General features: G+C 40.2%; 1 protein-coding gene and 1 pseudogene across 4 annotated transcripts in view; one reads left to right on the top strand and one right to left on the bottom strand.

Annotated features, from left to right (window-relative positions):
• Positions 1–24,999, top strand: part of Phkb (phosphorylase kinase regulatory subunit beta) — a 207,849-nt gene that overhangs the window by 123,804 nt on the left and 59,046 nt on the right. For all 4 annotated transcript variants that reach the window (XM_052729028.1, XM_052729030.1, XM_052729031.1 and 1 more), the window contains one exon: positions 11,315–11,409. In XM_052729028.1, coding sequence (XP_052584988.1) covers positions 11,315–11,409 — 95 coding nt within the window. The remainder of the gene's footprint in view (positions 1–11,314; positions 11,410–24,999) is intronic.
• Positions 2,693–4,960, bottom strand: LOC128103677 (prolyl-tRNA synthetase associated domain-containing protein 1-like; annotated as a pseudogene).

Genomic DNA, 24,999 nt, shown 5'->3' with positions numbered 1-24,999 from the left:
TTGGGGAGTCTCTAGACTGTAAAGGTAACAGTGGTGTCCAGCAGTTCCTGAAAGGAAAGTGCAGTGGGTGAGGGTGTACTGTGACTGTGCGTGGCTGTGTCTGCTCCCTACTGGGAGCTTCTGGCAGAAGACGTGGAAACTTAGGAGAGCATTTCTGACTTACTCTAACTAGCATGTTTGAGCATTGCTTTTGTAAACTACTTGGTCATCTTTGAAAATTGTCTTTTCTCTAGTAAATATATGTTGGTAATTTTCATTCCTACCTAGTGGCTTAATGAGACTATATGTAATTATTTGAAAAATTATTCTTTTAGCTATTTCTACAACTGAATCAGAGTAGCCATGAGCAAATTTGACAACGACAAAAGACTTACTATGCATCTTCCAATCCTATACTTCTGTAAAACTTCTAGTATTCCTAGCATCCTTATCAAAAAGACTGTCATTTTAGAGTCATAATCCATGTATGACAGATTATGAAACAAGCTGACTAAACTAAAAACAGTACTTCTCACTGTATGCTATACTATTGCTGTCGTTGTTTGAGAATGTATATATCAATGTTTGTTTGTACTGGGAGAATGATCATATTTGGCTTGTTTTCATCTTCAGTGAGGAAAGATTTCGGAGGCCAGATTCCCAGGGTTCAGTTTGAGCTTTTCATGTATGTTACACAAAAGCAAATAAAACCAGGCAGAGAGCTGAAGCTGATGCTCTTTTCAGTTTGCGTCTTTTCTGTGTCTGTTTTCTCAGTCTGGGTGAAAATTTAACCCTAATTAAGAGCATGTAGGAAAGTCTTCTCTCTTTAAAGAGGGAAAGGGTTTTGTTTTGTCTCAGCAAATATTATTTATACAGGTGTTGCTTTTGGGTTCATAGAAAAGACACAAAGACTATTACTGGCTAGAATGCTTATGCTCATCTCTTTCCTGCAAATAGAAAGGTTTTTGAGACTCAAAGCTAAACTAAACACGTTTTTAGCCGAGGGGCAGTTAGCCGAGGTATACTTGAAGAATGTAAAGGACGTGATGAAATTTTCTGTGATTCTGGGTCTGAAAACTGACTCCTAGACCTGGGACTTGCAGTTGTAAACCTTTTTCTTTCTGATGTTTGGTAAATCTCCAGCCTGGAGTTGCTGCAGTGATAGCCTGGGGAAGCCCCTGGGGAAAGCTGAGGAATGAGGAAGCAGAATCGGCTGCACTCTCCAGGAGCAAACTGACCTTTAAAATCAGGTTGTTAGAACGCTTTCCCTCAGCAGAAAGCACTGGCCTGTTCTCCCTGCAAACCAAAGTGTCAGATGTGTGCAGGTCTTCAATGTAGGCCACATTTTCTTGTGAACAGGAATGTACAAGTTATGCTCCATGGCCAATATGAGCAAGAATGCTTCCAAACTGTCTGAAAAAGAAGGCTCTCTTTCCCTATGAAAGTTCTGAAAGGCATTAGAGAGCATGCAGGGGGCATATTTCATGAAATCATGTGCTGATTTCCATCTGGGAAAAGAAAAATCCGTGCTGTACCCCACCACACTGGCCTAGCTGCATCCTCTGGTCATGTGTGCTGGTTCAGGTCAGCGTTTAAGAGGCTGGGTTATTTAGCAGCTGCTCTGAATTCTTGAGCATCTCATAACCCATCAAACTTCCATGGATGGTCATTAAGATTCTGGACACAGTATTTACTAACACAGTTGTATTTATTCATTAAAGGAACCTTAGTTTGATATCCTCAAAATGAAAATAGAAAGACAGTTAACTGGAGTTAGTATTTTTACATGAGAATCATGTAAAAGTGAATGCAAAGTGAATCTTTATAAATACTCTGACTTTCACTAATTCAGGTCAGTTTTTATCCTACTGAAATCTAGTGAGGATGCTGTGCTATGTGTGCCTTAGTGAATTTTATACAACAAAACTGTGTGCCTTTTATTCTAGCGATCAAGAAAGATAATATGTATACTGCTTTTGCAATACGCACTGTTTTCAGAAAATGATTCATTTTTTAAAATCTATCCTTTTTCTTAGAAAATCAACTTCTAGAAAGTCAGGGTTTCTATTTAATAAGTAAATTATAAACATTTATTTTAAATCATATGATGTATTTTAAGACCTATTTGACTTGTCTTGAACCCATCATCTGTAATGCTTTCAATTCTTGTTTAACTTGAAAATTTTAAGACCAATCACAAGATTGGTCTGTAGAACATAGAGTACCTTTTTGGTGTTTTCACAAAAATAAATAACCTTAAAACTGTGATCTTTGGGCTAAACTATTTTTGTGGGAGTACAGAAGGTAGCTCTGGTCAAACTCTTTTTAAGTACTAGCTAATGACATAGTGGGTTTCTGTACAGCTTCTTCATACTTCCCTAGTTTTAGTTAAACCTTTTTTATTTATTCTTTGACAATTTCATACAATATATAATGTACTTTGATCACATTCACTCCCATTACCTTCTAGTCTTCCTTCCCACACTATCTAGAGCTCTTCTTCCCAGCAAATCCACCTACTTTCATGGCTTCATTCTCTGTGATCCAATGCGTTTAATCAGGGTTCTTGGCATGAGCATGGGCATAGGCTCATTTACTGATGTACAGGCAACTTAGCAGTATTGATATCATCACTGAAGAAAAATGACTCCCCCTCCCCTATGACCATTAATTGCCAATAGCCTAGAACTGACTCTATAGACCAGGCTGGCTTGGAGCTCAAAGATCCTGCCTCTGCCTCGAGTGCTGGGTTAAAGGTTTGTGCTACCATGTCCAGCTCCAAATTGATTTTTAATCTAAGTTTAGTAGCATGGGATCATGTCCAGTTATCTTCACAAACAGGAGAAAGTCTTCAGGACTCAATCCCACAGTTGCAGCATTAGTCATTGTACACACTTTCATGTCTACCCTCCAGGAAAGCTGAATCCAAAATAAATTTAATCTCCATCATCACAGAAGATTCGCCAAAGGTGTGACACAGCCTTAACCAACTTTTGGTTTTTCTAGCATGGCTATTTCATCAGCAAACTATGGATTTCCACCCCTAATACCTGCTTGCCAAATCATCTATATTAATTTTTCTCCCATGAGGAACTGTCATCACTCAATAGCTTTTCTTTTTGTCTTTAAAAAAGAAGTTCTTACTATGTGCTCCTTTCACATGTTGACTCTGTGAAATCATTTCTTCAACTGTAAACACCTTGGGGTGCCTCATGACCTCAGTGCAAATGGCCTGGGGGCTGAGCTTCTGTTCTAATGCTGCTCGAAGTTTCGTGTCCACAATTCCTACACCACACGGGCTGCTTGAAGGATGCCCCAGTCATGGGCTCTTGACCAGGTTTACACCATTAAGCGTGAATTCTGTCTTATATTCAGATACTTCGGGCCTCAGATTAAGCCTGCCAGCCATTTGTTACCCAGTGTAGTCATGACACTATTGTACTAAATGCATCTTGCCTGGCAGGTTGATAATATAAAACACAGGTGGCATTGGGTAAACCTGATGGTGACTTTTGGCCTCCATTGGCCTGGGATAGCACCTTTCAGTACTGCCAACGCTTGTCAGAAGTTAGGGCATTTTCAGGTCAGTTCCAACTTGTTTTCTCTGTTAACTTTGGTTAACAGTGGTGTCTTTAGTAGTAGAGTACAAATTTCCAGTTCTAGTGGGTACCATCAGCAATGCCAATGGCCTGTGGGAGCCTCGGGGACTATACTGACCAACAACTCACAAATGGTATCCCTCTGGCACTGGGAATTTTGTTTAATAACCTGTGGCTTCTGGGAACAGGATTACCCACCCATGCAGATTACCCATCCATGAAAAGGTTTCCTTATTTTTATTTGTTAGTTTGGTGTGGCTTGGATGTCACATTGTAGCTCTGGCTTGCTTGGAACTTGCTATGTAGATCAGGCTGACCTCAAACTCACAGAGAACTGCCTGCCTCTGCCTCTTGGGTGCCATTGTTAAAGGTGTGGGCCACCACACCCAACCTCAATTTTTAAAAAAATTTTTTATACAGCTCATGAAGTAGATGGGTTTCCAAAAAGCTTTTCCATATCTTCTTAGTTTGGATTAAACCTTCCTCTTACCCCCATCTTGGCTTAAACCTTTCGCCCTCTGTATTTCTTCCCTACATTCTGATCATATATATTCTATCGCTTACCCTCCTAACGGTCTCTTCCCCTTCATCCTCTCTTGGGCCTTTCTGACTTCATGGCCTCTATAGACACTCCAAATTAGACTCACAAATATGAATATTCAAAGCTAGAATCGGCATATGAGAGAGAACATGCTTGCAGTGTTTGTCTTTCTGAGCCTGAATTACTCACTCAATGTATTTTCCAGTTCTATCCATTTCCTGCAAATTCATTTTTTATCATTGAATAAAATTTCATCATATATATGTACAACATTTTCATTATTCATTTATCAGTTGATGGACATCTAGGTTGATTCTATTTCTAAGCTATTGTAAATAAACAGCATAAAATATGGGTGAGCAAACATCTCTGTAATGGTATAGAGTCCTTGAGATATATGCCCAGGAGTGGTATAGATGTCATATGGTAGCTCTTTTTTTTTCTTTTCACTTTTTGAGAAACCCCCACACTGATTTCCATAGTGGTTACACCAGTTTACACTCTCACCAACAGTGTATAGGATTGCCCTTCCCCCCATCCTGGCTAGCATTTGTTGTCATTTGTTTTATTAATGGTAGCCTTTCTAACTTTGGCATCCAGCAGACTGCAGTCATCTGCAGTGTACAGCAGGTATTGTAAGCATGTTGAGAACGTTTAGATTGTTGTACAGATGGGTGGTTTTCTTAAAAGAAAAACATTTTATTTAATTGCTACTAGGGCTAGAAAATTTTCATAAAAATTGTGCTAACATCCTCTTATTGATTATTTTGCTAATTTCTGTGACCAAATACCTTACAAGAAGCAGCTGATGGGAGGAGGGAGTCATTTTGGCTCACGGCATTGTCCAGTGTGGTAGAATAGCATAGCAGCAGGGTTAACTTGATGCTGTGGCTGAGGAGCTACTTGCTCATATGGCAGTGGACCAGGAGGCAGAATGAACTGAGTGCTGTGCTCAGTTGGCTTTCCCCTTTCCCCCTGTGTTATTCAGTACAGGACTACTGCCTATGGGGTAGGGTCGGTCTTCCTCCTTATTAATCTCCCCTGGAAATGCCCTCCCAGTCAAAAGTGTACCTCAGTGTCCTCAGTTAAGTGGACAAATAAAATTAACTATTGCAAATCTCAAATGTATTAGTAAATTTTAATGTGGAAGCCATGCTGCCTTGAGCCTGGGTATGTGCTTCCTATTTATTGCCACACTTTGTCCCACAAAAGCTAGTGCTATCCCTGCCTTAAAATCTACCCATTCTGTCTGTGCTCTGCATTTCACATTTATTATCCTGAGTAATCCTTGTTGCCTCTCTGGAACAGCAATTTACCCGGAGTGACAGGGCTTACAACTGAGGGTGTATTCCCAAATCTGCAGAGTGCTTCTGCCGTCTGTAACCTTTGTGGGCTTTTATTCTGAAAATGAACATTCTGTGCATGTAGTAAAGCTACTGTCTTGTTTTCACTTATATGGAGCTGGAGTTACAGATGACTGTAAGCTGCCTCACATGGGTGCTGAAAACCAAACTCTTGTCCTTTGCACCAGCTTTCAGCTGCTGGGCCATCTCTAGCTACTCTCCACCAATCTAGTTAAAAATAGATTTTAAAAAATGGATTGGGGGGGTATAATAGTGTTGTTAAGGAAATTAGGATCCCTTTCTGGGTTCTTGTCTCATCAATAAAAGAATTGAAGAACTTACTCAGAAGGAAGCATGAGGACAATTTTATTAGGATTTAAAAAAAAGCAAAAACAAAACAGCAGGGCAGTAGAAGGGGTTGGAGAAGAGAGAAGGCCATGTGTGTAGAGCTGCTGTTATGTTCAGCAATGGAGGCTTGGCAAGCAGCCACGTAACAGATTATCAACTGAATGGCAAGGATGAAGGGTGCTTTGGAGAGAGAGAGGAAGCCCAAAGTATTGGAGAAAGCATGCCTAGGCCTTGGCCAGTGTCAGAAAGAACGAGATAAGATGAAGGAAAGGAAAAGATACACTTCTGAGTCAGGACTCAGACATTGGGCTGACTTAACAGAGCTACATGCATGTTTTCCAGTGGACTGTACTGAGGCCAAGGATTCAAGGAAACAAACAGATATTATGTCATTAAAGGGGTAATTAACCCCACCCTACCCCATATCTTTAGCATGGCTTTAAGTGACTCATTCTTCCTAAGGTTGTCCCTTGGCCAAGTGATTTGACCAGGTGATTGAAAGGCTCAGCTTAATTAAGGAAGTGATAGTTATACTCCATGGCTTCACCAAGGGCCAGAAGCAGATTCCATCCTTTTGACTAGGAATGGGCTTGTTAGAATTAAATTTTGGGAGGAGGAGGCAAAGAAAGAGATCATCACTTCAATGGGTACATTGCTCACCAAAGCAGAACTGTGCAGGGGGGCAGGAAATGTAGTGATAACTGTCTTCTCCCCATTGGCTGAGGTCCCCTCATGGTCTTTTTTGATTGGCTAGTCTTAAAAGAATCATTGGACATGAAGAGGGAAGGGGTCAGCCACTTTAATCTGAGAATGCATGGGGTCGGGGTAGGGTGACGGTGACTTTGTATAGACAAAGGTTTTATGAGGTGGCGGGGGAGAAACACTTACATAAAAGTTACAAGGTTATAAAAAATTGAATTCCTTGTCTTAAGCACAAGCTTTATATTATTTGATAGAAAAGACTTGGTGTTTAATGCTTCTTAGAGGCCTCAGGACAATTGTAGGGGAGCGTGTGGAGACCAGAGGTCCACCTTGGGTGTCGCTCCCCAGGAGCCCTCTACTCTTGTTTTTTGTTTGTTTTTGTTTGGTTTTGAGATGTTGTCTCTCATGGCCTAGTGCGTGCGAATCAGACTAGAATGGCTAGCTGACAAGCTGCAGGTATGTGTCCCTGCCTCACCAGCATTGGGATTACAAGCACATGCCACTATGCCTGGCTTTTTTAATGTTAATACTTCTAGGGATCAAACCTAGGTCCTCATACATACACCAGACGCTCTTTACGAAGTTATCTCCCCAGCCACTACTGTATATCTTATTAGTTTGTTTTTTGGTTTTGAGTTTGCTTGCTTGCTTTGATACTCAAAACTAATTGAGGTAATGCCAAGGTGTATTTTGTAAACTTTTATTGATGACAAAATGCAAGCAATAGGTTACCTTTTGTGTTTTAAGGAGTTGAAAGGTGGTTATCCTTGTTAGGTCCAAAGCAAGTCATAAGTATGGCAGTGCCATTGACAATGTCCTAAATGACAGTCTGGGCTCAGCTCAGCCTGGACTCTGACAGGGTAAACGAAACTCAGCATTCCTCAGCAGTCTTATGAAGTGGGTTTCTGTTTGTCAGGAAAAGCTATTAGTTCCCTTACCCACCCACTACAGCAAACCATTTCTGGCAACGGGCATCTAGTTTCTAGTTTCTAATTATCCAGAACAAGCCTATTCCAGGTAAAAGTCCCCATTCTAGCTCCCAGGCTGTACTGGTTCATATCTCACCTCTCACTGCTCTTAATCCCCTGCTGCCCTGGCTCAGGCACACCACCCTTCACTACCATACCACCACCACCATCACCATTACCATAAAACTGACAAGACTTTTCCACCAGTTGCTGTTCTCTGCCTCCACCCCACCCCTAGACAGCCACAGCAGTTTGATTACCAAATAAACTTTCTTTCTACCCACCCAGTGGTCTAGTTCTGGTGGTTTGACTGTCTTCTCTTACAATCCTGTCCTGAAAATACTTGGTTACCATTGAGGTTGGGCATTGTAATGTTAATGTAGAAAGCCATTCTTCTTCTTCTTTTTTTTGGTTTTTCGAGACAGGGTTTCTCTGTGTAGCTTTGCGCCTTTTCCTGGAACTCACTTGGTAGCCCAGGCTGGCCTCGAACTCACAAAGATCCGCCTGGCTCTGCCTCCCAAGTGCTGGGATTAAAGGCGTGCGCCACCACCGCCCGGCGCCATTCTTCTTTTGTCCATGGTTTATTGTATGTTAAATATTCCATCTGTGGCCATTTACATTCTGTTCATGCTCATCTCTCCATATGAAAAACACATGCCATTGAATTGGCACCATGAGGACCTGTACCTGTCTCCTGAATGACAGAATCATGGTGGATTGGGGGTGCTGGGTGTGTGTGGGGGGGGTTGTGTGTGGAGGAGTGGGTGTGTGTGGGGGAGTGGGGGTGATATGTGGTAGTGGGGGTGGTGTGTGTATGCTATGGGGTGTGTGTGGTGTGTGTGCATGTGTGGTGTGTGTGTATGTGTGGTGTGTGTGTGTGTGTGTGTGTGTGTGTGTGTGTGTGTGTGTGTCTGTGTGTGTGTGTCTGTGTCCTGTGTCATTGATCCTCTAAGGATATTTGTCACTTTAACCACTATGGAAATTAATGCAATGACAAGGACAATTAGTGTTTCAATGCTTGCTAATACCACCAATTTCTTTTGATTAGTGAGTCAGTCTAGGGAGGTTCCACTGTGTGCGGGCCTGTACCAGGTACTGGGGATTTAGAATGAGGAAAAGCACACAGCCTGTGGTGTTCAGTGTACATGGCGTGAATGGAATGTGCAGATACACATAGAAGCAGTGCCCAAAGAAATACAGAAGAAATGCAAATAATCTGTCCAAGGACTTGCTAACCAGATGATTTATTATCTATTTTACTAGATTAGCATTTAAGCTTCCTAAGGAGAAATTTTTTTCTTAATTGATCTGTCATCACTTACAAGTGAAAAAAAATAAAAATAAAAGAATTTCATTTCTGTAGGATAACAGTGAAACATTATAAACTACTTGCCAGTTGTGGGAATTTTTTCACATATTTGTGATGATACAAATGAACTGGAGGAATAATTTGCTCTTTTAGAATATCAGTATACAAATCAACCCTTTATCATGAGCTAAACTGAATTCAATAAATTGTTGCAGGTAGATATCTGCTCAGTGAAGCCTGTGTTTATTTGGTTTCCATTTTGGAAAAAAGTTTTTTCTTCCAAATAAAAGTACATCTGCTATATGCTAGCTATGAACAATTTGCTTAAGCATTTTGTGTGAATTTTGTGATCTGTAAAATGAACAGACTGTTAGATTTAATACATGCTCAGTGCTAAACAATAGTAAGACCTTAGTAAGCACCTTTTAAGGGTGCCTGCCCTTGCTGTTTTTTCTGCTGTTAGGAGTGTTTTCATATTATTAATGAGAACTTCCAGGAGTTACCAAAATACTCTTTGGTGATTTTGTTTCTTGGACAACATTGCAGACATGCATGCAAGTTACCCGAAAATAGAACTATAATAGAAACATATTCCCAAAGCTGCAAGGAATTTTACAATCATTACCTCCCTGGTCTGTTTTTCAGAAGTAGTCATTACCTAAAAGCATTGTGGAAAATGAACTGTCCTTTTTAAAAAATAAAAATAAAAAATAAAGGATCTGTGAATAGAAACACATTTGTACCAAACTCAGCATGGTTGTTTTTATCTGATCACTGTATAACTAAAGATGGAGAATGAAATAAGCATTCTCTATAGGTTAATTGTTATAAAATACAGGGGTGTGCCAATGCATTTTAGTAGAAGTTAATTTAATTTTTTAGTGTTAGCTCTACTCATGTACAGGTGTGTGGACATAACTAAGATAATGTGCAAATGTAAACGTGTCTAGGTTGGACATTGTGCTCACTGCAAATTTGCACAGTATCTTCCAACCTGAATCCCAAGAAGTTCTGTAGACTCTCATTTCAGGGGTGTTAACCTCATGCCACCTCTCCCCAGCACAATGCCTCCACGCCTATGCAGAAACCTCGCTACTGTATGCTCCAGGTGCTGCTGACCTTCACCCAGGTGTGGTCTACAAAGCACCAGAGAAATACTGATGTAGGGCCCTCTTCCCACCTGCCTGACCCCAACCTCCCATCTGGATCTTGGCTTGCTTGCTCTCTACTTGGATTCTATCAAAAGTTGCTACATGGAACTGTGCTGGAAAGGGCTTCCCTGTGCACTGCATTTGAGGTTGGTGACACCTGCCCATCAATGCTCCTTGGAAATGCCCTTCGTTAACAGTGTTCTGAAGTTCAGCATCTGGAAAATGTCTGTGACAGTGTGCTTCTTCCCATGGTAACCTGAACATGTTTTAGAACACCTTTATTGGGGTGTAGTTCTTATTTACCCTTTTATCTGTTCGAAAGTTTGTGAGTGATTGATTTTAATTTTTCTTTAACTGTTTGGTTTAACATAACCAATGAAACCATCTTATGCTAGTTGTGTGTGTGTGTGTGTGTGTGTGTGTGTGTGTGTGTGTGTGTGTGTGTGTGTGGTATGTGTATATGGAGGCGCATGTGTATGAAGATGTGTGTGTATTTACAGTCTGAATTACTTTGTTTTTGCAAATCTGTTCAATTCTTACGTGTGTGCCCGCCTAGCATGTGGCCATACGTTTTGTCTTTGCATTCCTACTTCAGTGTTTGAATATTTTCTCTCTTCATTCTTGTTTGCTTTGGGGAGGGTCAGGTTGGCCATTTCTCAATATATTGTCTTAGCTTTTTATGCACCTGGTTTTAATTTGATTTTCTCTATTGTTTTTCTGCATTCTATTTCATTAATTGCAACTTCTATCATTTCCACTCTTTGGCTTTTGATTTAGTTTTCTCTTTTCACCAACCATCTGAAGATGGGAAATTAGTGTATGGGCTTTATATTTTAATTCTATTTAATAGGTACATAAATGGTGATAATATCTCAATGAGCAGCACTTTTTCTACATCGCCTAAATTTTGATGTGTTTACCTTCATTCATCTCATCAAAAGTATACTAGAGGAGGTTTTCCTCCTCCTCCTCCTCCTCCTCCTCCTCCTCCTCCTCCTCCTGTTTAGGCATGAGGAATATTGGGAATAGGACCATGCACATGCTAGCAAGTGCTCTATAACCTGGCCCTGATTTCCTTTGATTTTTCATATGACCATTGGTTACTTATGAGGGTTTTGCTGAATTTCCATATATTTGTGAATTTCACTAGCTTCTTATTTCATTGCTTTGTAGTGAGAGAATATATTTTCTGCTATTTCAATCCTTGCATTAATTTTTGAACTAACACATCTTGTCTCTCAGATAATGGCTCTGAGAAAAATGGATATTCTCTTGTTGAGTGAAATTTCTTGTAATTGTCTCTTTTGGCTCCTGGTGTTATGTATTTGGTGTTTTGTACTTTGTTTAGAATGTCACTTGCTTTCTTTTTTTCAGCTGATGAATTAATCAGTCCTAAAGACATTGACCCTGTCCAGCGCTTTGTCCCACTCCAGAATCAACGTAATGTGAGCATGAGGTACTCCAACCAGGTAAAGAGATGTTTTAATTCTTAATTTAGATTTATCCAAAGACATTTAAATGCTCCTTAGAGAGACAATTTTCTTTGAAATGTGTTTTTCTTGCTCCTTCTGTGGGAAAGATGTCTTTTTATTTAAGAGGAGAAGGCTATTTGTTGATAAGGAAGTAGAATAAAGTGTCCTTCAGATAAACATTTCCAGATTGAGATGATTCCAGATGACTGGATGGGTGTATGTGTTTGCAGGAGGACAGAAAACATGCTGTGGAAGGGAGTAGGAGGCCATGGAAGAGGGAGGGACCTGTGCTTGGTGTCTCCTGCTGTGTCTCCCTGACAGGACTGTGGAACTGGAGAGAGGTGCTCTTAGCACACAGTGCCCTATTCTGGGAAGGGATGACTTTTAAATTCTTCTGTTTACCAGCTATGGATTTCAGCTGTGTTGTGTCAACACACTCTAAAGTGTTTGCAGTATCAGCAAGATTGATGTTGACTTGAGCAAACCCTCAACTATTAAATGATACCAGTAATGAGGACTGTTAAAATGAAAATGTTGTAGGTTGTGGAAACTGCCTGAGGAGAAAGGAAATGAACCTGAGTGTGTGCCTGGGTTTCCAAGCAGTTAGCATGCATTTAATAAAAGTGGCATCAGCACTTGCAGTTGATATGCTTACAAATCCAAATGCTTGTTTTAAAAGATGCACATATGCACACGATTGTGTGCACACACACACAAAATGAATGAATGAATGTTAAATTTTTTTAAAAGAACATAGAAGCTTTGTGTTAATATGAAATAAGAAATTTTCAGTGGCCTGCTATCCTTTGTAAGGTAAGGATTGGCCTTTATCTTATGTCAGTGTGTCATGCGAGTGTACAACCTGTACCATGTGAGGTATTCAGGTTTACTTAAGTGTAAAATGAAGAGTCTATCTAACTATATTATCCAGTGCCAGGACTCTGCCATTTTCAGACTGTGTGTGCATTCAGATTGTCATTTGCACAGTATTTCATATGCTTGACCTAGTTCTCTAGGGTGATAACTATATTAAACCTTTTCTTAGATTGAGGCATAGAAGACAGAACTACAAAGCATGTTATAGGTATGTGGCTAGCAAAATTACTCATTTCTTTGTGCTTGACATATGTAAGGCAGGTTGTAGGCTATCTGTGAATTATAGAACACAATATACTTACAATTCTTTCTCTCCTATTTAAGAAAGTTTATTCGGAGCACAGGACAGTAAGAGTAAACTGTAGAGAGAGTTTACTGCTAACTACTTATAATAGTCAGAATTGTTTTCTAATATTGCTAGATGGCTTTGCATGGCTAGCCTTCTAGATGCAGCCACTTATAGGCTAAGAGAAGTTTTCTGGGGTGAAGACTGGGGTTCCTATCCTGCAGAGTGTATCTGTGTAGCACTAAACCGAGTTTCTGAGACGAAGGGGGAGGATCCCCAACAGAAAACTGCTGGGAACTAGGATTGTCCTCTCCATCAGCAGCCTGGCTGTAAAATAAGGTTCTCTTGTGCTGCTTCCTAACTATATTAAACAGGCTTGACATGCCTATAGCCATTGCTAGGGCTGAGTACATGAGATATAGGGGTTAGATATAGCACCAAATATGGAGCCCTCTCTTTGGTTGAACTGTTTGTTTTGTGGCTAGGTTGTGACTGACCATGTTGAAATCTCTGAGTAGAGGGTCTCTTGGGATTGACCAAGTGCTTTATGCTCTGCCTGATGTTGTAAAAGCAAATAGAGTGGTGAAATACAGATGATGCCTAAAGAGTAGTGGAATACAGATGAAAGGAGAAATCTTCCATCAAAGGAAGGTGTGTCAGGAGGTCTCAGCTCTACCTCTGGCCTTCACAAGTCACTAGAGGCCACAGAACTTGGAAACTTAGTAGACATGCAGAGAAAGCATACTGAATAAGACCATTAAAGGGGCAGTGCCTTGGGCACTTTCTGTGGAGACCAAGCTGAGCATCTTTTCCTGTGGAGCCACAGAGATGTGCTTAGTAACCCAGCCATGTACAGCAGTGCCACACAAGAAAGATGCTCAAGTATGCTTGCCCGTGACTCCTACTGAGTGTCAGTCATGCATGCATGCACTGGTGCACTGTGAGCCAAGGCCCCAGTGCAGGTAAACACTCCTCCCTTCTCCTGACACATGCACTGGTGCACTGTGAGCCAAGGCCCCAGTGCAGGTAAACTCTCCTCCCTTCTCCTGTAAGTCTTTTACATTCTCACAAGTATTTTTCATTATTAATAAAATTTGATTAAAATTAGAAGTTTAATTATTTGTCGTTGAGTATGTTCTTGCTATACTATATTGCTGTTTTCAGTATTCTTCACCTTTTTGCTCCAAGTCTTCTGTTGACCTCTTTCAGTCACACTTTAATTTCTACTAGTTCATTCTTACTATTCTTGACATAGTTTTCTTGATACTTTTATAATTTTTTTATTGTCAAAATACTTTTAAATATGAATAGTCAAAATTTTTAGCTATTAATTGAATAAAAAATTAACTCTTTAATTTGAAAGAAATAAAAAGCCCCAGGAAGTTTCAGAGAAAGTTCCTAGGAATCTTCCCTCAACCTCCCACAAGCACTGGCAGAGAGCACAGAGTTCCCAGGAACCTGCCCTCAACCTGCTGCCGTGCTAGCAGCCTGAGCACTGTTATTAAACAGCATGAAACACAGAGAGCTCGCCTTGGTGCAAGCTTTGCTTTTTACCAGGGGCTCTCACACGTATCTGTAGTGCTACATCTGCTGCATCACGTGAGCTCGGTGTCACGGCACTGCCACCGTGTCACCACAGACTTCCATCCTAGAACCACGCTTACTTCTTTTCCACAGGGTAGCCCCAGGTAACCGCCAATATGCTCTCTCTTATAATTTAGAATCTTTTTCACTTCAAGAATGTTAAATAATTAGATATAGCTAGCGTTTTGAAGACTGTCTTTTCTCACTAAGTGAATAACTTAACGCTCCTGTAAGACCAGCCAGTTGTTAAATGTTTACTCCTTTTCATGGCTGAACTGTACCCCCACGGGATGACTGTACCATAGTTTATTTCACCATTGCCTTGTAAAGGACATGCTGTGAAGATTTAACTATTTCCCTTCTGGTCATTGAACAAGTCCGATTGTTAAACTCTCTATTCAACTACAAATCTGATTAAAGAAATGCATTTAAGTGGAAGACGCTGCACTGCGCTTGTCTCACCATCTACCTTCTTGTTCCTTTTTTACTGCTGTTTCAAGAACTTCCTTACGTTATCTACGGATAATGTAAAGCAGCCAGCTTCATAGTTTTCGTTCGTCAGAGAACATTGTTAGGATGCCTTCGGTCCTGAAGTGTAGGCTGTGTGTGTTTGCTTGAGTATAGGACTCCTGGTTGATGGCGTCCACAGTTTCAGATGAGAAATCCTGTCAGTTCACATTTGTGTGAACCCTTGTCTATGTGCTCAGTCTCTTTGTGTCGTTAGGCCTAACTGATGGATGAATCTACCTTCTTTGTGGCTCTCGACTCCCTGGAGCAAGGGTTGAGTAGGTTAGCGACTCTGAAGCCACTGTGGGTGCTTTGAACTACCTCAGACATCAGGTGGTATAGAACTGTGGGGGCCAACTGGTACCTCAGTTGAGAAGCTGGGCCTGCACTCTGCATGGTAGGCTCTGTTGTGCTTCCATGTCCTGCTCCTAGAGTGAGAAAGATTGCTTTCTTTTGCTCTCTTGTCTGTGTCTGTCTGTTGCTTTAGGCTACCACCCTCTCCAGGGCCGAGCCAGGGAGTGCAGGGCCTCAGAATCCCACTTTGCTGCCATTATTCAGACTCTGAGATGTCTGGGGCTTCCAGCCTGCTGCCTTACCTGTTCTCAGAGTCTTTTAGAGTCATTTGTCTAGGGCACCTTGTTCCTCCTACCAGGAATTTTTAAATGGATAATTTATGTCTTCTGATGACTAAAGAAGGGTTTTGTGTCCTTGACCTTTCTTCAAAATTATTTTTCAAAATACTAATAATATCATTTTAAAGTATTTTTAACAGCTTAATGTATAATTTGTACTTATACACCTCACTAATTTAAAGTGTGCAATCAATGGTTTTTACACTGTACTTGCTAAAATCAGTTTTACTTTTTTATTGCTCCAAAAAGAAACTCTGCCCTTTTAGTCATTCTCCTGTCTCAGTGCTCTCCCCTCTCTGCCCTCAACAATTTTGTTTGTACGGTTTTGCCCTATTTGTATGATCTGTAGTATTTCGTGACTGGCATTTTTCTCAGCATAACATTTTTAAGTTTTATACCTGTGACAGCACTTAATAACACTTCATTCCTTTTATTGTAGAACAACATGCCATTTTAAGTATATGGTCTATATTGTCTATGAACATGTGAGTTGTTTCTGAGCTTCGGCCATTATGAACAATGCTGCCGCCGGTCTCCGAATGCAGGCACCCTGTTTCATGTGTCTTCATTTTTCTTGGGTATATATCTAAGAATGAAATTGCTGGATCATATACTTCTCAGATGAACTCTTGGGGAATTGCCAGACTTTCTTCCATGTGACTACACTATTTTGCATTTCCTCTAGTGTACAACAAAGGTTTCCATTTTTCTGCATCTGTACTAATACTTATTTCCTAGACTTTAGGGTGGTGTGGTGGTGAACTTGTATCTACATGTTTTGATTCACATTCCCCCAGTTACAAACATTAATCATATTTTCATATGTTGCTGGCAATTGAGTGACAAAACCTCTTTCTGTGTCCTAGATGATTCCTTTATGAAACTGCAAGCATTTTCTCCCATTTGGTAAACTATCGTTCCACTTTCTCATTGTCATTCAGAGCACATACATTTTAAATTTTGAAGAAGCCTAGTTTTTCTTCAGTTACTTTTGCTTTTAGTGTCAGGGCTAAAAGCCATTGCCTAGTCCAAAATTATAAGCTTGTGACTTATGCCTACCTTTTCTTCTAATAATTCTGAAGTATTAGCCCTTAAATCTAGGTGTGTTGTCCATTTTTACTTAGTTTTGTATCTGATATAAGGTAGGAGTCCAGCTCCTTTCTCTGCATGTTTATCTCCAGTCGTCATCACCTGTTGAATCTTAACAGTCATTTCTAACACACGTTTCTATGTAGAATAAATATATACAATGCTCATCATTTTAACCATTCATAAAGCAAAAAATATATTGGCTTTAAATATGTTGACGATATTTTATATCTGTCACCACTGTCCATATAAAAACTTTATAATAATCTCCATCTCCCACAAAAATGAAACCCATTTAATGACTGCTCCCTCCTTCCTCCACCCCTGGTAAACCCTGGCATACTTTCTGTCTCTGAATTTGCCTATTATAGGCAATGGTGGAGGCAGAATCACACGTAGTCATTCTTCTGTTTCTTGATCATTTCACTAAGCATAATTTTCAAAATAATTTTGTACTTTTCGTTAATGTGGTGTTCCCATCTCTTCCTGGTAGTTATTTTGCTTTGTGCCTGGAGTGATTCATTATCTGATTGTTTATAGTACAATAAATGTGCTGATTATTCTCAGACATTAAGTAGTCTCCTCCCCAGTAAGAAGTATAGAGTATAATTGGGAGGTTTTTCCTGGCTAGCCTCATTCTTGAGCCAAGTGTCTGCTAGGAAGCAATCCAGACCCACATCCCTCTGCCTTTGACAAATGCTGGAGTATGAAGGATGCTCTTTGCTGGAGCATCTAGCTGGACTGGAGGTAGTATACGCTTGTTTGCTTAATGTTGTTTTTGTTTTGTTTTTACTTTATTTATTTTTATTTTATGTGCATTGGTGTTTTGCCTATGTGTTTATCTGTGTGAGGGTGTCAGATACCCTGGAACTGGAGTTACAGACAGTTGTGAGCTGCCATGTGGGTACTGGAAATTGAACCCGGTCCTCTGGAAGAACAGTCAGTGCTCTTAGCTGCTGAGTCATCTCTCTTGCCCCTTCTGTTTGTTTAATGTAATGGAGGACATCCTTCCAGCGCTTGTGTTGCTGTCTTCTATGGTCTAGGTTTTCAGTAAACTTTGAGCAGTTCTTGTGAAGGTAGTTTATAGAGTGTTAAGGAGCAGTCACATGGCCAGAAGGCCGTCTGTGCAGAAAGTTGAGTTTGCTGCCTCGCAAAAAAAGGTTATATGGCCTCATCATTTAGTATACAAATTATATAACACTTCTCCAATGGAATGTACAACTCTTACCCTTCTTAGAGTCTTCTGTCAAGTCTGTTCAGTTTTAAAAGGTTTATTAATCTTGGATGATTTAGGAATATTTGCATATGACTCAACTTTATTTGGATTGGTTCATCAATATGGCCTCAAATAGTTAACCAGTTTTAGACATAATTTCTCCTTCCAAGAAACAAAACAAATTAATTCTGTTAGCTTGGCATGAAGTAAGGTGTTCCAGTGGGACCAAAAAGCTAAATTTATTTACCTATATGTGTAGGAGTAAAGATTAATAGAGCATAGAAATTCTTACGATTATCATAATAAAATAGACTAAAATAGTCAAGGCATCTACAATGTTTCTGAAAACTCAGGCTGGCTAGGCCACAGCCATGCAAGGGTTAGCCTCAGGTAATTCTCTGTATTCTCAAAGGAAATGTGACTCTCTTATCAACATTATTTGTACTAGAGCCTATTAAACGCTAAATACCTTGATTAAAAACTTCAGATCTAAGAAAGTTGAATTGCATGTTTAAAGAGAGCTTCTAATAACATCATTCTAATTAACCTACTGAACTTACTAAAACTAAGTCTCCATAATAAGCATGATATATAATAAAATCATCTGTAAGATGGAGATTTCCTTTAGTCATGGATTAAATATAAAAGTGGAAATAGATCCAACTAAGGAAATAAGATTTATGGTCTAAAATAAAGATACACAGTGAACAGTGGGGCCTGGCACTGTTTTAATGGTCATTGCTGACATCTTACTCTGGGGAACAGAAACGGTGAATGTCCTCATGAATACATGTATTAGCTTTACCTGGAACTTTCCTCTCCCTCCTTTCCTTTTGCCTTGTCTTTCTTTTCTTTCTCATGTAGCTCAGGCTGCCCCTACACTGGTTATGTCGCAGGAGATGACTTTGAACTCCTCTTCCTCTTGCCGCTATCTCCCAGATTCCTAAATGCTACAACTATTGGCGTGTGGCACCAAACCCTGCTTTCTCTTTACTTTTTTTAACATAATATTTTTATTGTTTATTTGGGAATTTCACATAATGCACCCCTTCACCCTTACTTCCCAGTCCTCCTAGGTCCACCCCCTAAAAAAGATTTTTTTTTTTTTTTTAAGAAAGTGCAGTTTATATTGTCCATATAGTCACTGCAGCATGGTCAAACTCTCCATTGATCATCCCCTTAAAGAAAATTGAGTCCTTCTCTGTCCTCACCCCATTGTTCATTTAGAAGCACCGCTTCCACCTCATCCTCCCCCCCACCCTCCATTCCAAACCCTGCCCTTCTCAGAAAGCCTGCCAAGCAGTGGCTCCTTCCCCAGAAATGCTCAAGACCACACCTACAAGGTATTTAAGCTCCGGTCCTTTGACTTGCCTCCTCCCTCCCCCGCCTCACTTCTGGGGGGCTTGAGAGTCACCCAAGAGTGCTTGGCTCATTAAACCTGGACTTTCAGTTGGATTTGATCTGGCTTATTGTGTTGGCTGAGAAGCCTACTACTGGGGATTCACAAGTGCCTATCACTCGCCAGTAGCCATCTATTTCAGAGAGCTACACTTCAGCATCCTTATCACAATTTTTAAGAGTTCTCTTTGATGGCTTCCTGTCTAGTTGTTACTTTTGGGGGGTTGGTAATCACAGAACCCTTCTATGTCTCTTTCTCAACTGTGAGTCTGGAGTCGATACCACTCCAGAAGAAGCTTCCTTGTCATTTATAGTTGGCAGGAACATGAATTATGGACTTCCACATAGTATCTGGCGACAGTACAAACTATGGACATCAACATGGCCTCCAGCATCAGCACATGCTGTGGACTTCAGGCACAGGGAAGTCACATCTACATGGCCCCCAGTGGCATCCAAGCCCACAGACATAACATGGCCTCAGGCATCAGGACTTGCTACAGACATCACATGGTTTCAGGTGACAACATAAACCATGGACATCTGTATGGCCTTCGGTAGTAACACAAGCCATGGACATCAACACAGCCCCCAGCTACAGCAGGACCAAGGACCCAGACATACTCACCCCACTTCCCCACCACAGCAGCACAGACACAGACATCAGCATGGCCTTGGGGGCAGTGCAGGCCAAGCACACCAACATGTCCTGCAGGCTGTGTCTTAGGCCTCAGACTTCGACATGGTTCAGCCTCCCTCCACCACACAGGCACTGCTCCGTTCCGCCATCCTTCTCACCCTTCCACCGCAAATTCGTTCATCGCAGTGGCATTGGAAACTGCAGAGCGTCACTCGGTATATTTTTTGCCCACACAGGTCTGCATGCAAATAGTTACTGCCCCAAGTCATTGGTCTAGCTCAATGTCTCTGCTCTCTGAAGCACCATAAATACTGGACTATGGCCAAGACTTCTTTGATCACAACCATGCTTCAGGTTTTCATCTTCTGTGGCAATGATGTGCCCCTGGGTCTGGTTCTGCAGCACACTGGCCCCTCCTTGCAGTACAACAGCTCATAGATGGAGTACGTGTTGGGGTTGACCAATTCGAAGCACTAGATCTGGGCCCAGATAGCAGCCAAGTTGGTCAGGCTGCCCCCATGCAGCAGGCCCTTCCCAGAAGCCACCCCATGAGGTGGATTTTCTATTTACTTTATTTAATTGTACACATTATGTATGGAGTCCAGAGAATTGGGAGCATCTGCTTCCCTGAGCAGTGACTTTTCCCTTATGAGGCCATTGGGATTCAAGGTGTTTAGGCCACTATTTTGGTGAATACTATTTTTTTCTGATGAGTTCTTTGAGCCAGTATTTCATCGTTGTAGCATAGTCATGGTGGAGCAGATATTGTGTGCTGAGAGATACTTGAGAGAATTCCCTTTTTCATACTGTGCCGCCCCAGCTCTCAGTCTGAGAGGTGGATTAGCACATTTAAAATGACAAGTAAAGGGAGCAGATCTGTTCTGATGATCTTCTGAAAAAGGCCAGTGCTCAGAGAATGTGTTTTAGTCATACGAGCTTTTTTCCCCAAGTTTTAAATGCATGATTTGGGGTGGGGGTGGGGGGTCAGTAACATACTTAACTACATTACATACATATTTACATAGGTCTAGGCTAAAAATACATACTTGTTGCTTTTCATATTCATAAGGCAGGAGAGGGATTATTTCTGCTTTGTTTCCTTAAAATATAAATACATAAAATTCTGTATGAGGCCAAGCATGGAGGTGCATGCCTTTAATCACAGCAGAGGCAGAGATAGGCAGTGCTCAGTGAGTTCAAAGCAACCCTAGTCTACCCATCGAGTTCCAGGCCAGCCAGGGATACACAGTGAGACCTTGTGTGGTGAGGCAATATTATGAAAATATCTCTTCCTTTCTAAGAGACTGGAACTTTTACTTGACATCAAAGCCAGAGCTAATAATACATCTTGGGATCACTTAAGATTTAAGGCTAAGATCCTACTGTGTACTCAACCTCTGTTTTGTTTTGTTTGTTTCTTTGTTTGAGATAGGATCTATATATATAGCCTTGACTATCCTAGAGCTCACTATGTAGACCAGGCTGGCCTCAAACTCACAGAGATCCACCTGCCTCTGCCTCCTGAGTGCTGGAATTAAAGGTGTGCACCACTGTGCTCAGCCTCAATATATTTGTTTAATTTGTCTTAAGAGAACAGTGAAACAGTCAGCCTGACTTGTCTTGGATTTCCCTTGTCATTAGCTCTTACAACCTAAGCTAATGCACAGCTCTAGTCTTAAATTATATCCTCTTCCATGCCCCTGACCCAAGGTGATGAATGTGTATCATTTGCTGAAAGCAGCAAATACAGAAGATAAAAGCAGCCTTCCAAAATGAATGAATACCTACCATAAATGGATAATGTTGAACACATTTGGATATTGCTTAATAAACAATGATGTTTATAATATTGTTTGTTATCTGTGTCCTTTGGAATCAATGAGTTTATCCCTTGTAAAACTCTGTTAAATATTTCTATAAAATATTCCAATCTCCCCCCCCCATGTGATGCTTTCTTTGCTGTTCATAAAGATAGGGTGAAGCCTTTCGTTAGCGACACACACAGGGAAACCCTTTGTTAGGGACACAGTCATGCACAGACACAGGGGTTCACCAGACAGCCTTGAGGCAGGCACAGATTCAGACTCAGACAGCAGCCAAAGGCAGGAAGACACATGGAGCATGAAGTTGAGAACTCAGATCTGGACTCGTTCTTGGTTAAGTGATGCCAAAGAAATTGTTTTTTCTTGTTCTTTTTTTTTTAATCCTTTTGGAGTTAATCACTGGTACGTTCGAACTGACTAAAATCTTGTCTCAAAAAAGAAAAGTAAATTCTCTATGATTTATCTTCCTGAAGATTAAGCACCAAGCATGTGAGTGTGTGTGTGTGTGTGTGTGTGTGTGTGTGTGTGTGTGTGTGTGTGTATGCAAATGCATGTGAGTACACATTTGAGGAAATGATGCAATGTGTTCTTTGCATCCTTTAAACCTAGCCTGTCTCTTCCATTTTTAACTATGGCCTTGAACAATTTAATCTCTCTAACCCTTTCTTTGTCTGTTGTATAGAAATAATAACTCCTGACTAAAGTGTCATAAATGGCAATGTATGTACACTTAAGAAAATGTGTGATGCATTGTAAGAGCTAAATAAGTATTATTTTTTATTTTATTTCAAATTGCATGTGTAAGAAATGAAAAAAATCTTGATAAGTCTGGGAGAAAATGTTGTATTTACAAATATGTGGATATATGCAAGCTTTCTTACTTTGTGGTTATAGCCTTATTAGATAGTCTGTTTTATAATCATTAACACATTTAATACTCAATTACTATTTTTTTTGTATATTACTTTAAATGTCTGTGTAATGCTTCCTCATTTGACTCCATAGCAAGTGCATTAGTAACTTTTTGTGTTTATATGGTAAAATAACAGACAAGAGCAGCTTTAGGGGGAAATGTTCATCTTGGCTCACGGTTTGGGGTACTGTCCACCGAAGGGAGATGTGGCAGTGAGGCTACTCTAGCTTGGTGGCATCATGTTAGATGTCTGATCACATTTCATTCATTCATGAAAGAGAAACAGATGAAGGCTAATTTCAGCTTTCTCCATTTTTGTTCTTGTCTAGTCCTGTACTCCAGCCCATCTAACGGTGCTAACCACACAGGGTGGATCTTCCTTCCCTAGCTAATCCTCTCTGGAAACACCTTCAGCATGCCCAGCAGTGTCTCCTAGGTGATTCCAAATCAGGCCAAGTTAACAATGAAGATTAACCATCACATCAAGATTCCCTTTACCAGATAACCGTTAATCATTTCTACAAGTTGGTCCTAATAGGAACCAACCACAGTCTGATGTTTATTGCTGTAAAAAAAAATACTGCTATAGCATTTTAAAACTATTGATGTGACTTGCTTTTCATTAGATGATTTCTATTTACTCAATACCCCACTACTCCTAAATAAAATACTTTATACTATATAGCTCCTAAAAACAAGGCAAGAGATTATAAAACAATTTAGATGTATAGTTTTATAAAAAATGAAAGCCACTGTCAGTAAACTTCCCTAAAATGTATTGTTGCAAACCTAGAATTGAAGATGGAGTTTTGGCTTGGTCTTTTCTCTCTCTTTTTAAATGCCTATGTAAGCCATTGAGCTACTCATCTCTGGAACAGAAAGGGAATTATTTTTCTCCTTCCATTAAGAAAATTCAGAATCATGTGCAATATCCTTAGGCTCATTGCCTATATCATATTATAGGCATGATAGACTATTAAGACCTTTGGTAGAGCCTTTCATTTTTTAAGTTGGGAAATTGACATGGAAATTGAAAGAGAAATGACATCTCTAAGGTCACAAAGGTAGCAGATACAGGCTTATACCCCAGACGTACTAATGTAGGGCCTTTTGACATGTGGTGGGAAATGTGAATTTGGTATCATTTTCCTGCATTCTCCGTTCCCTCATTACACCTGTGATAAAACCTCCTAAACAGTATAGTTCACATTGCTGCGTCTCTCACACCAATAACTAACAGTGTTTTTGTAGCAAGAGAGTAAAATACTCAGTATCAACCAGTAGAAGATAAAACCAACATACTTTCTGTGGTTCAGAACTAGAAAGTGCCCTGTTTACTTTAGCTCTCTAAGAACACAGGAAGTTTGCCTGTTACGTCTTATAAGTTGATAATATTTTTGGATTGCATGTTGTTGGTGTCTTTTGTAAATGATGAGTGAAGATTTGAATTGATAAAGAATTTTGAGTAATAGTGAGGAAGCCCCATCCTCATGAAGTGGAGAACATTGTTATTTTAGGGTATGTTAAACTTGATTTATTGTTTTAGCTGTCAGTTTTCTTAAATCTCTTTGTAATTAAGATGGTACTCATATATGTGTGAGCCATTGTTTTAGCTCAGGCAGATTTTTAAACTGTAGTTTTAGTTTCACTAAAAATTAGCTCTGCTAATAAATAATATTTTATTGATAGTTTTGATTTGGTTCAGATATGGCTTGTTTATTGTCCTTTCTCAGATTACATTATTTTTGTGTATTCTTGCTCATAAATATTGGATTATAAATGCCCAAATTTAATGCTTAATAATATTTGTTTGAAAATTGTTTAGAACCTAGAAGGCTGCATATTCATGTAGTTCATATCATTTTCCTATGACTTCAGGAATCTTCCTGAATTTTCAGCAAATATTTATATTTTGTGTATTTTGGTTTTGGCCATCATGTTTCCCAGCCTTACTTACAAAGGTCTTCTATTGTGGGAGCCTGTGATTATTTATAAATATGAGCTGGAAGGGACAGTGAATGCTCGTCATGACCCTTCTCATCATACTGTCTACTGGGGACTGAAAAGCTATGAAGTCACCCCAAGAATATGAAGTACATGTTGCACACTATGAGTCCTTCTTTATATTTCTTAAGTTAAAATTATTAAAAGTGAAAGGCAGACCTTTACGTTCTCAGAAAGGTTTATAAAATAAAATTCAAAGCAGATACTAAATCCTAGTGTGCACTGAGGCCCTGCCTCTAGTTATGACTGCAGGGTTCTTTGAGTTCTCCAAGGTTAGGAAAGCCCCTCACTAGGCATTAACTTGCCCTTCTTCTTTCATCCAACTTTCAAACTTCTTAAACTACATTCATTTCTTGCAAGAGGGCGCATGTACCATGGTGCTCACGTGGAGGTTGGAGGACAACTTGTGAGACTGTGCTCACACTCCTTCCACCACGTGGATCCTGTGGGGCCAACTCAGGTCATCGTTTGGCAGTAAGCACCTCATTAGCCCTTTTCCTCCAGCTTTAAACTGTTGCATATTTTTTATTTTATTTTATTATATTTTATTTTTTAATGACAGTGTTTCTCTGTGTAGCCCTGACTGTCCTGGAACTCACTCTGTAACCCAGGCTGGCCT

The sequence above is a fragment of the Peromyscus californicus genome, unplaced genomic scaffold (genome assembly GCF_007827085.1).
Source record: "Peromyscus californicus insignis strain IS unplaced genomic scaffold, ASM782708v3 Scaffold_8__1_contigs__length_139910024, whole genome shotgun sequence".
In the NCBI taxonomy this organism is placed as follows: Eukaryota; Metazoa; Chordata; class Mammalia; order Rodentia; family Cricetidae; genus Peromyscus; species Peromyscus californicus.
Note: the sequence above shows the minus strand (reverse complement) of the source record. Positions and strands in the feature narration are given on the sequence as shown.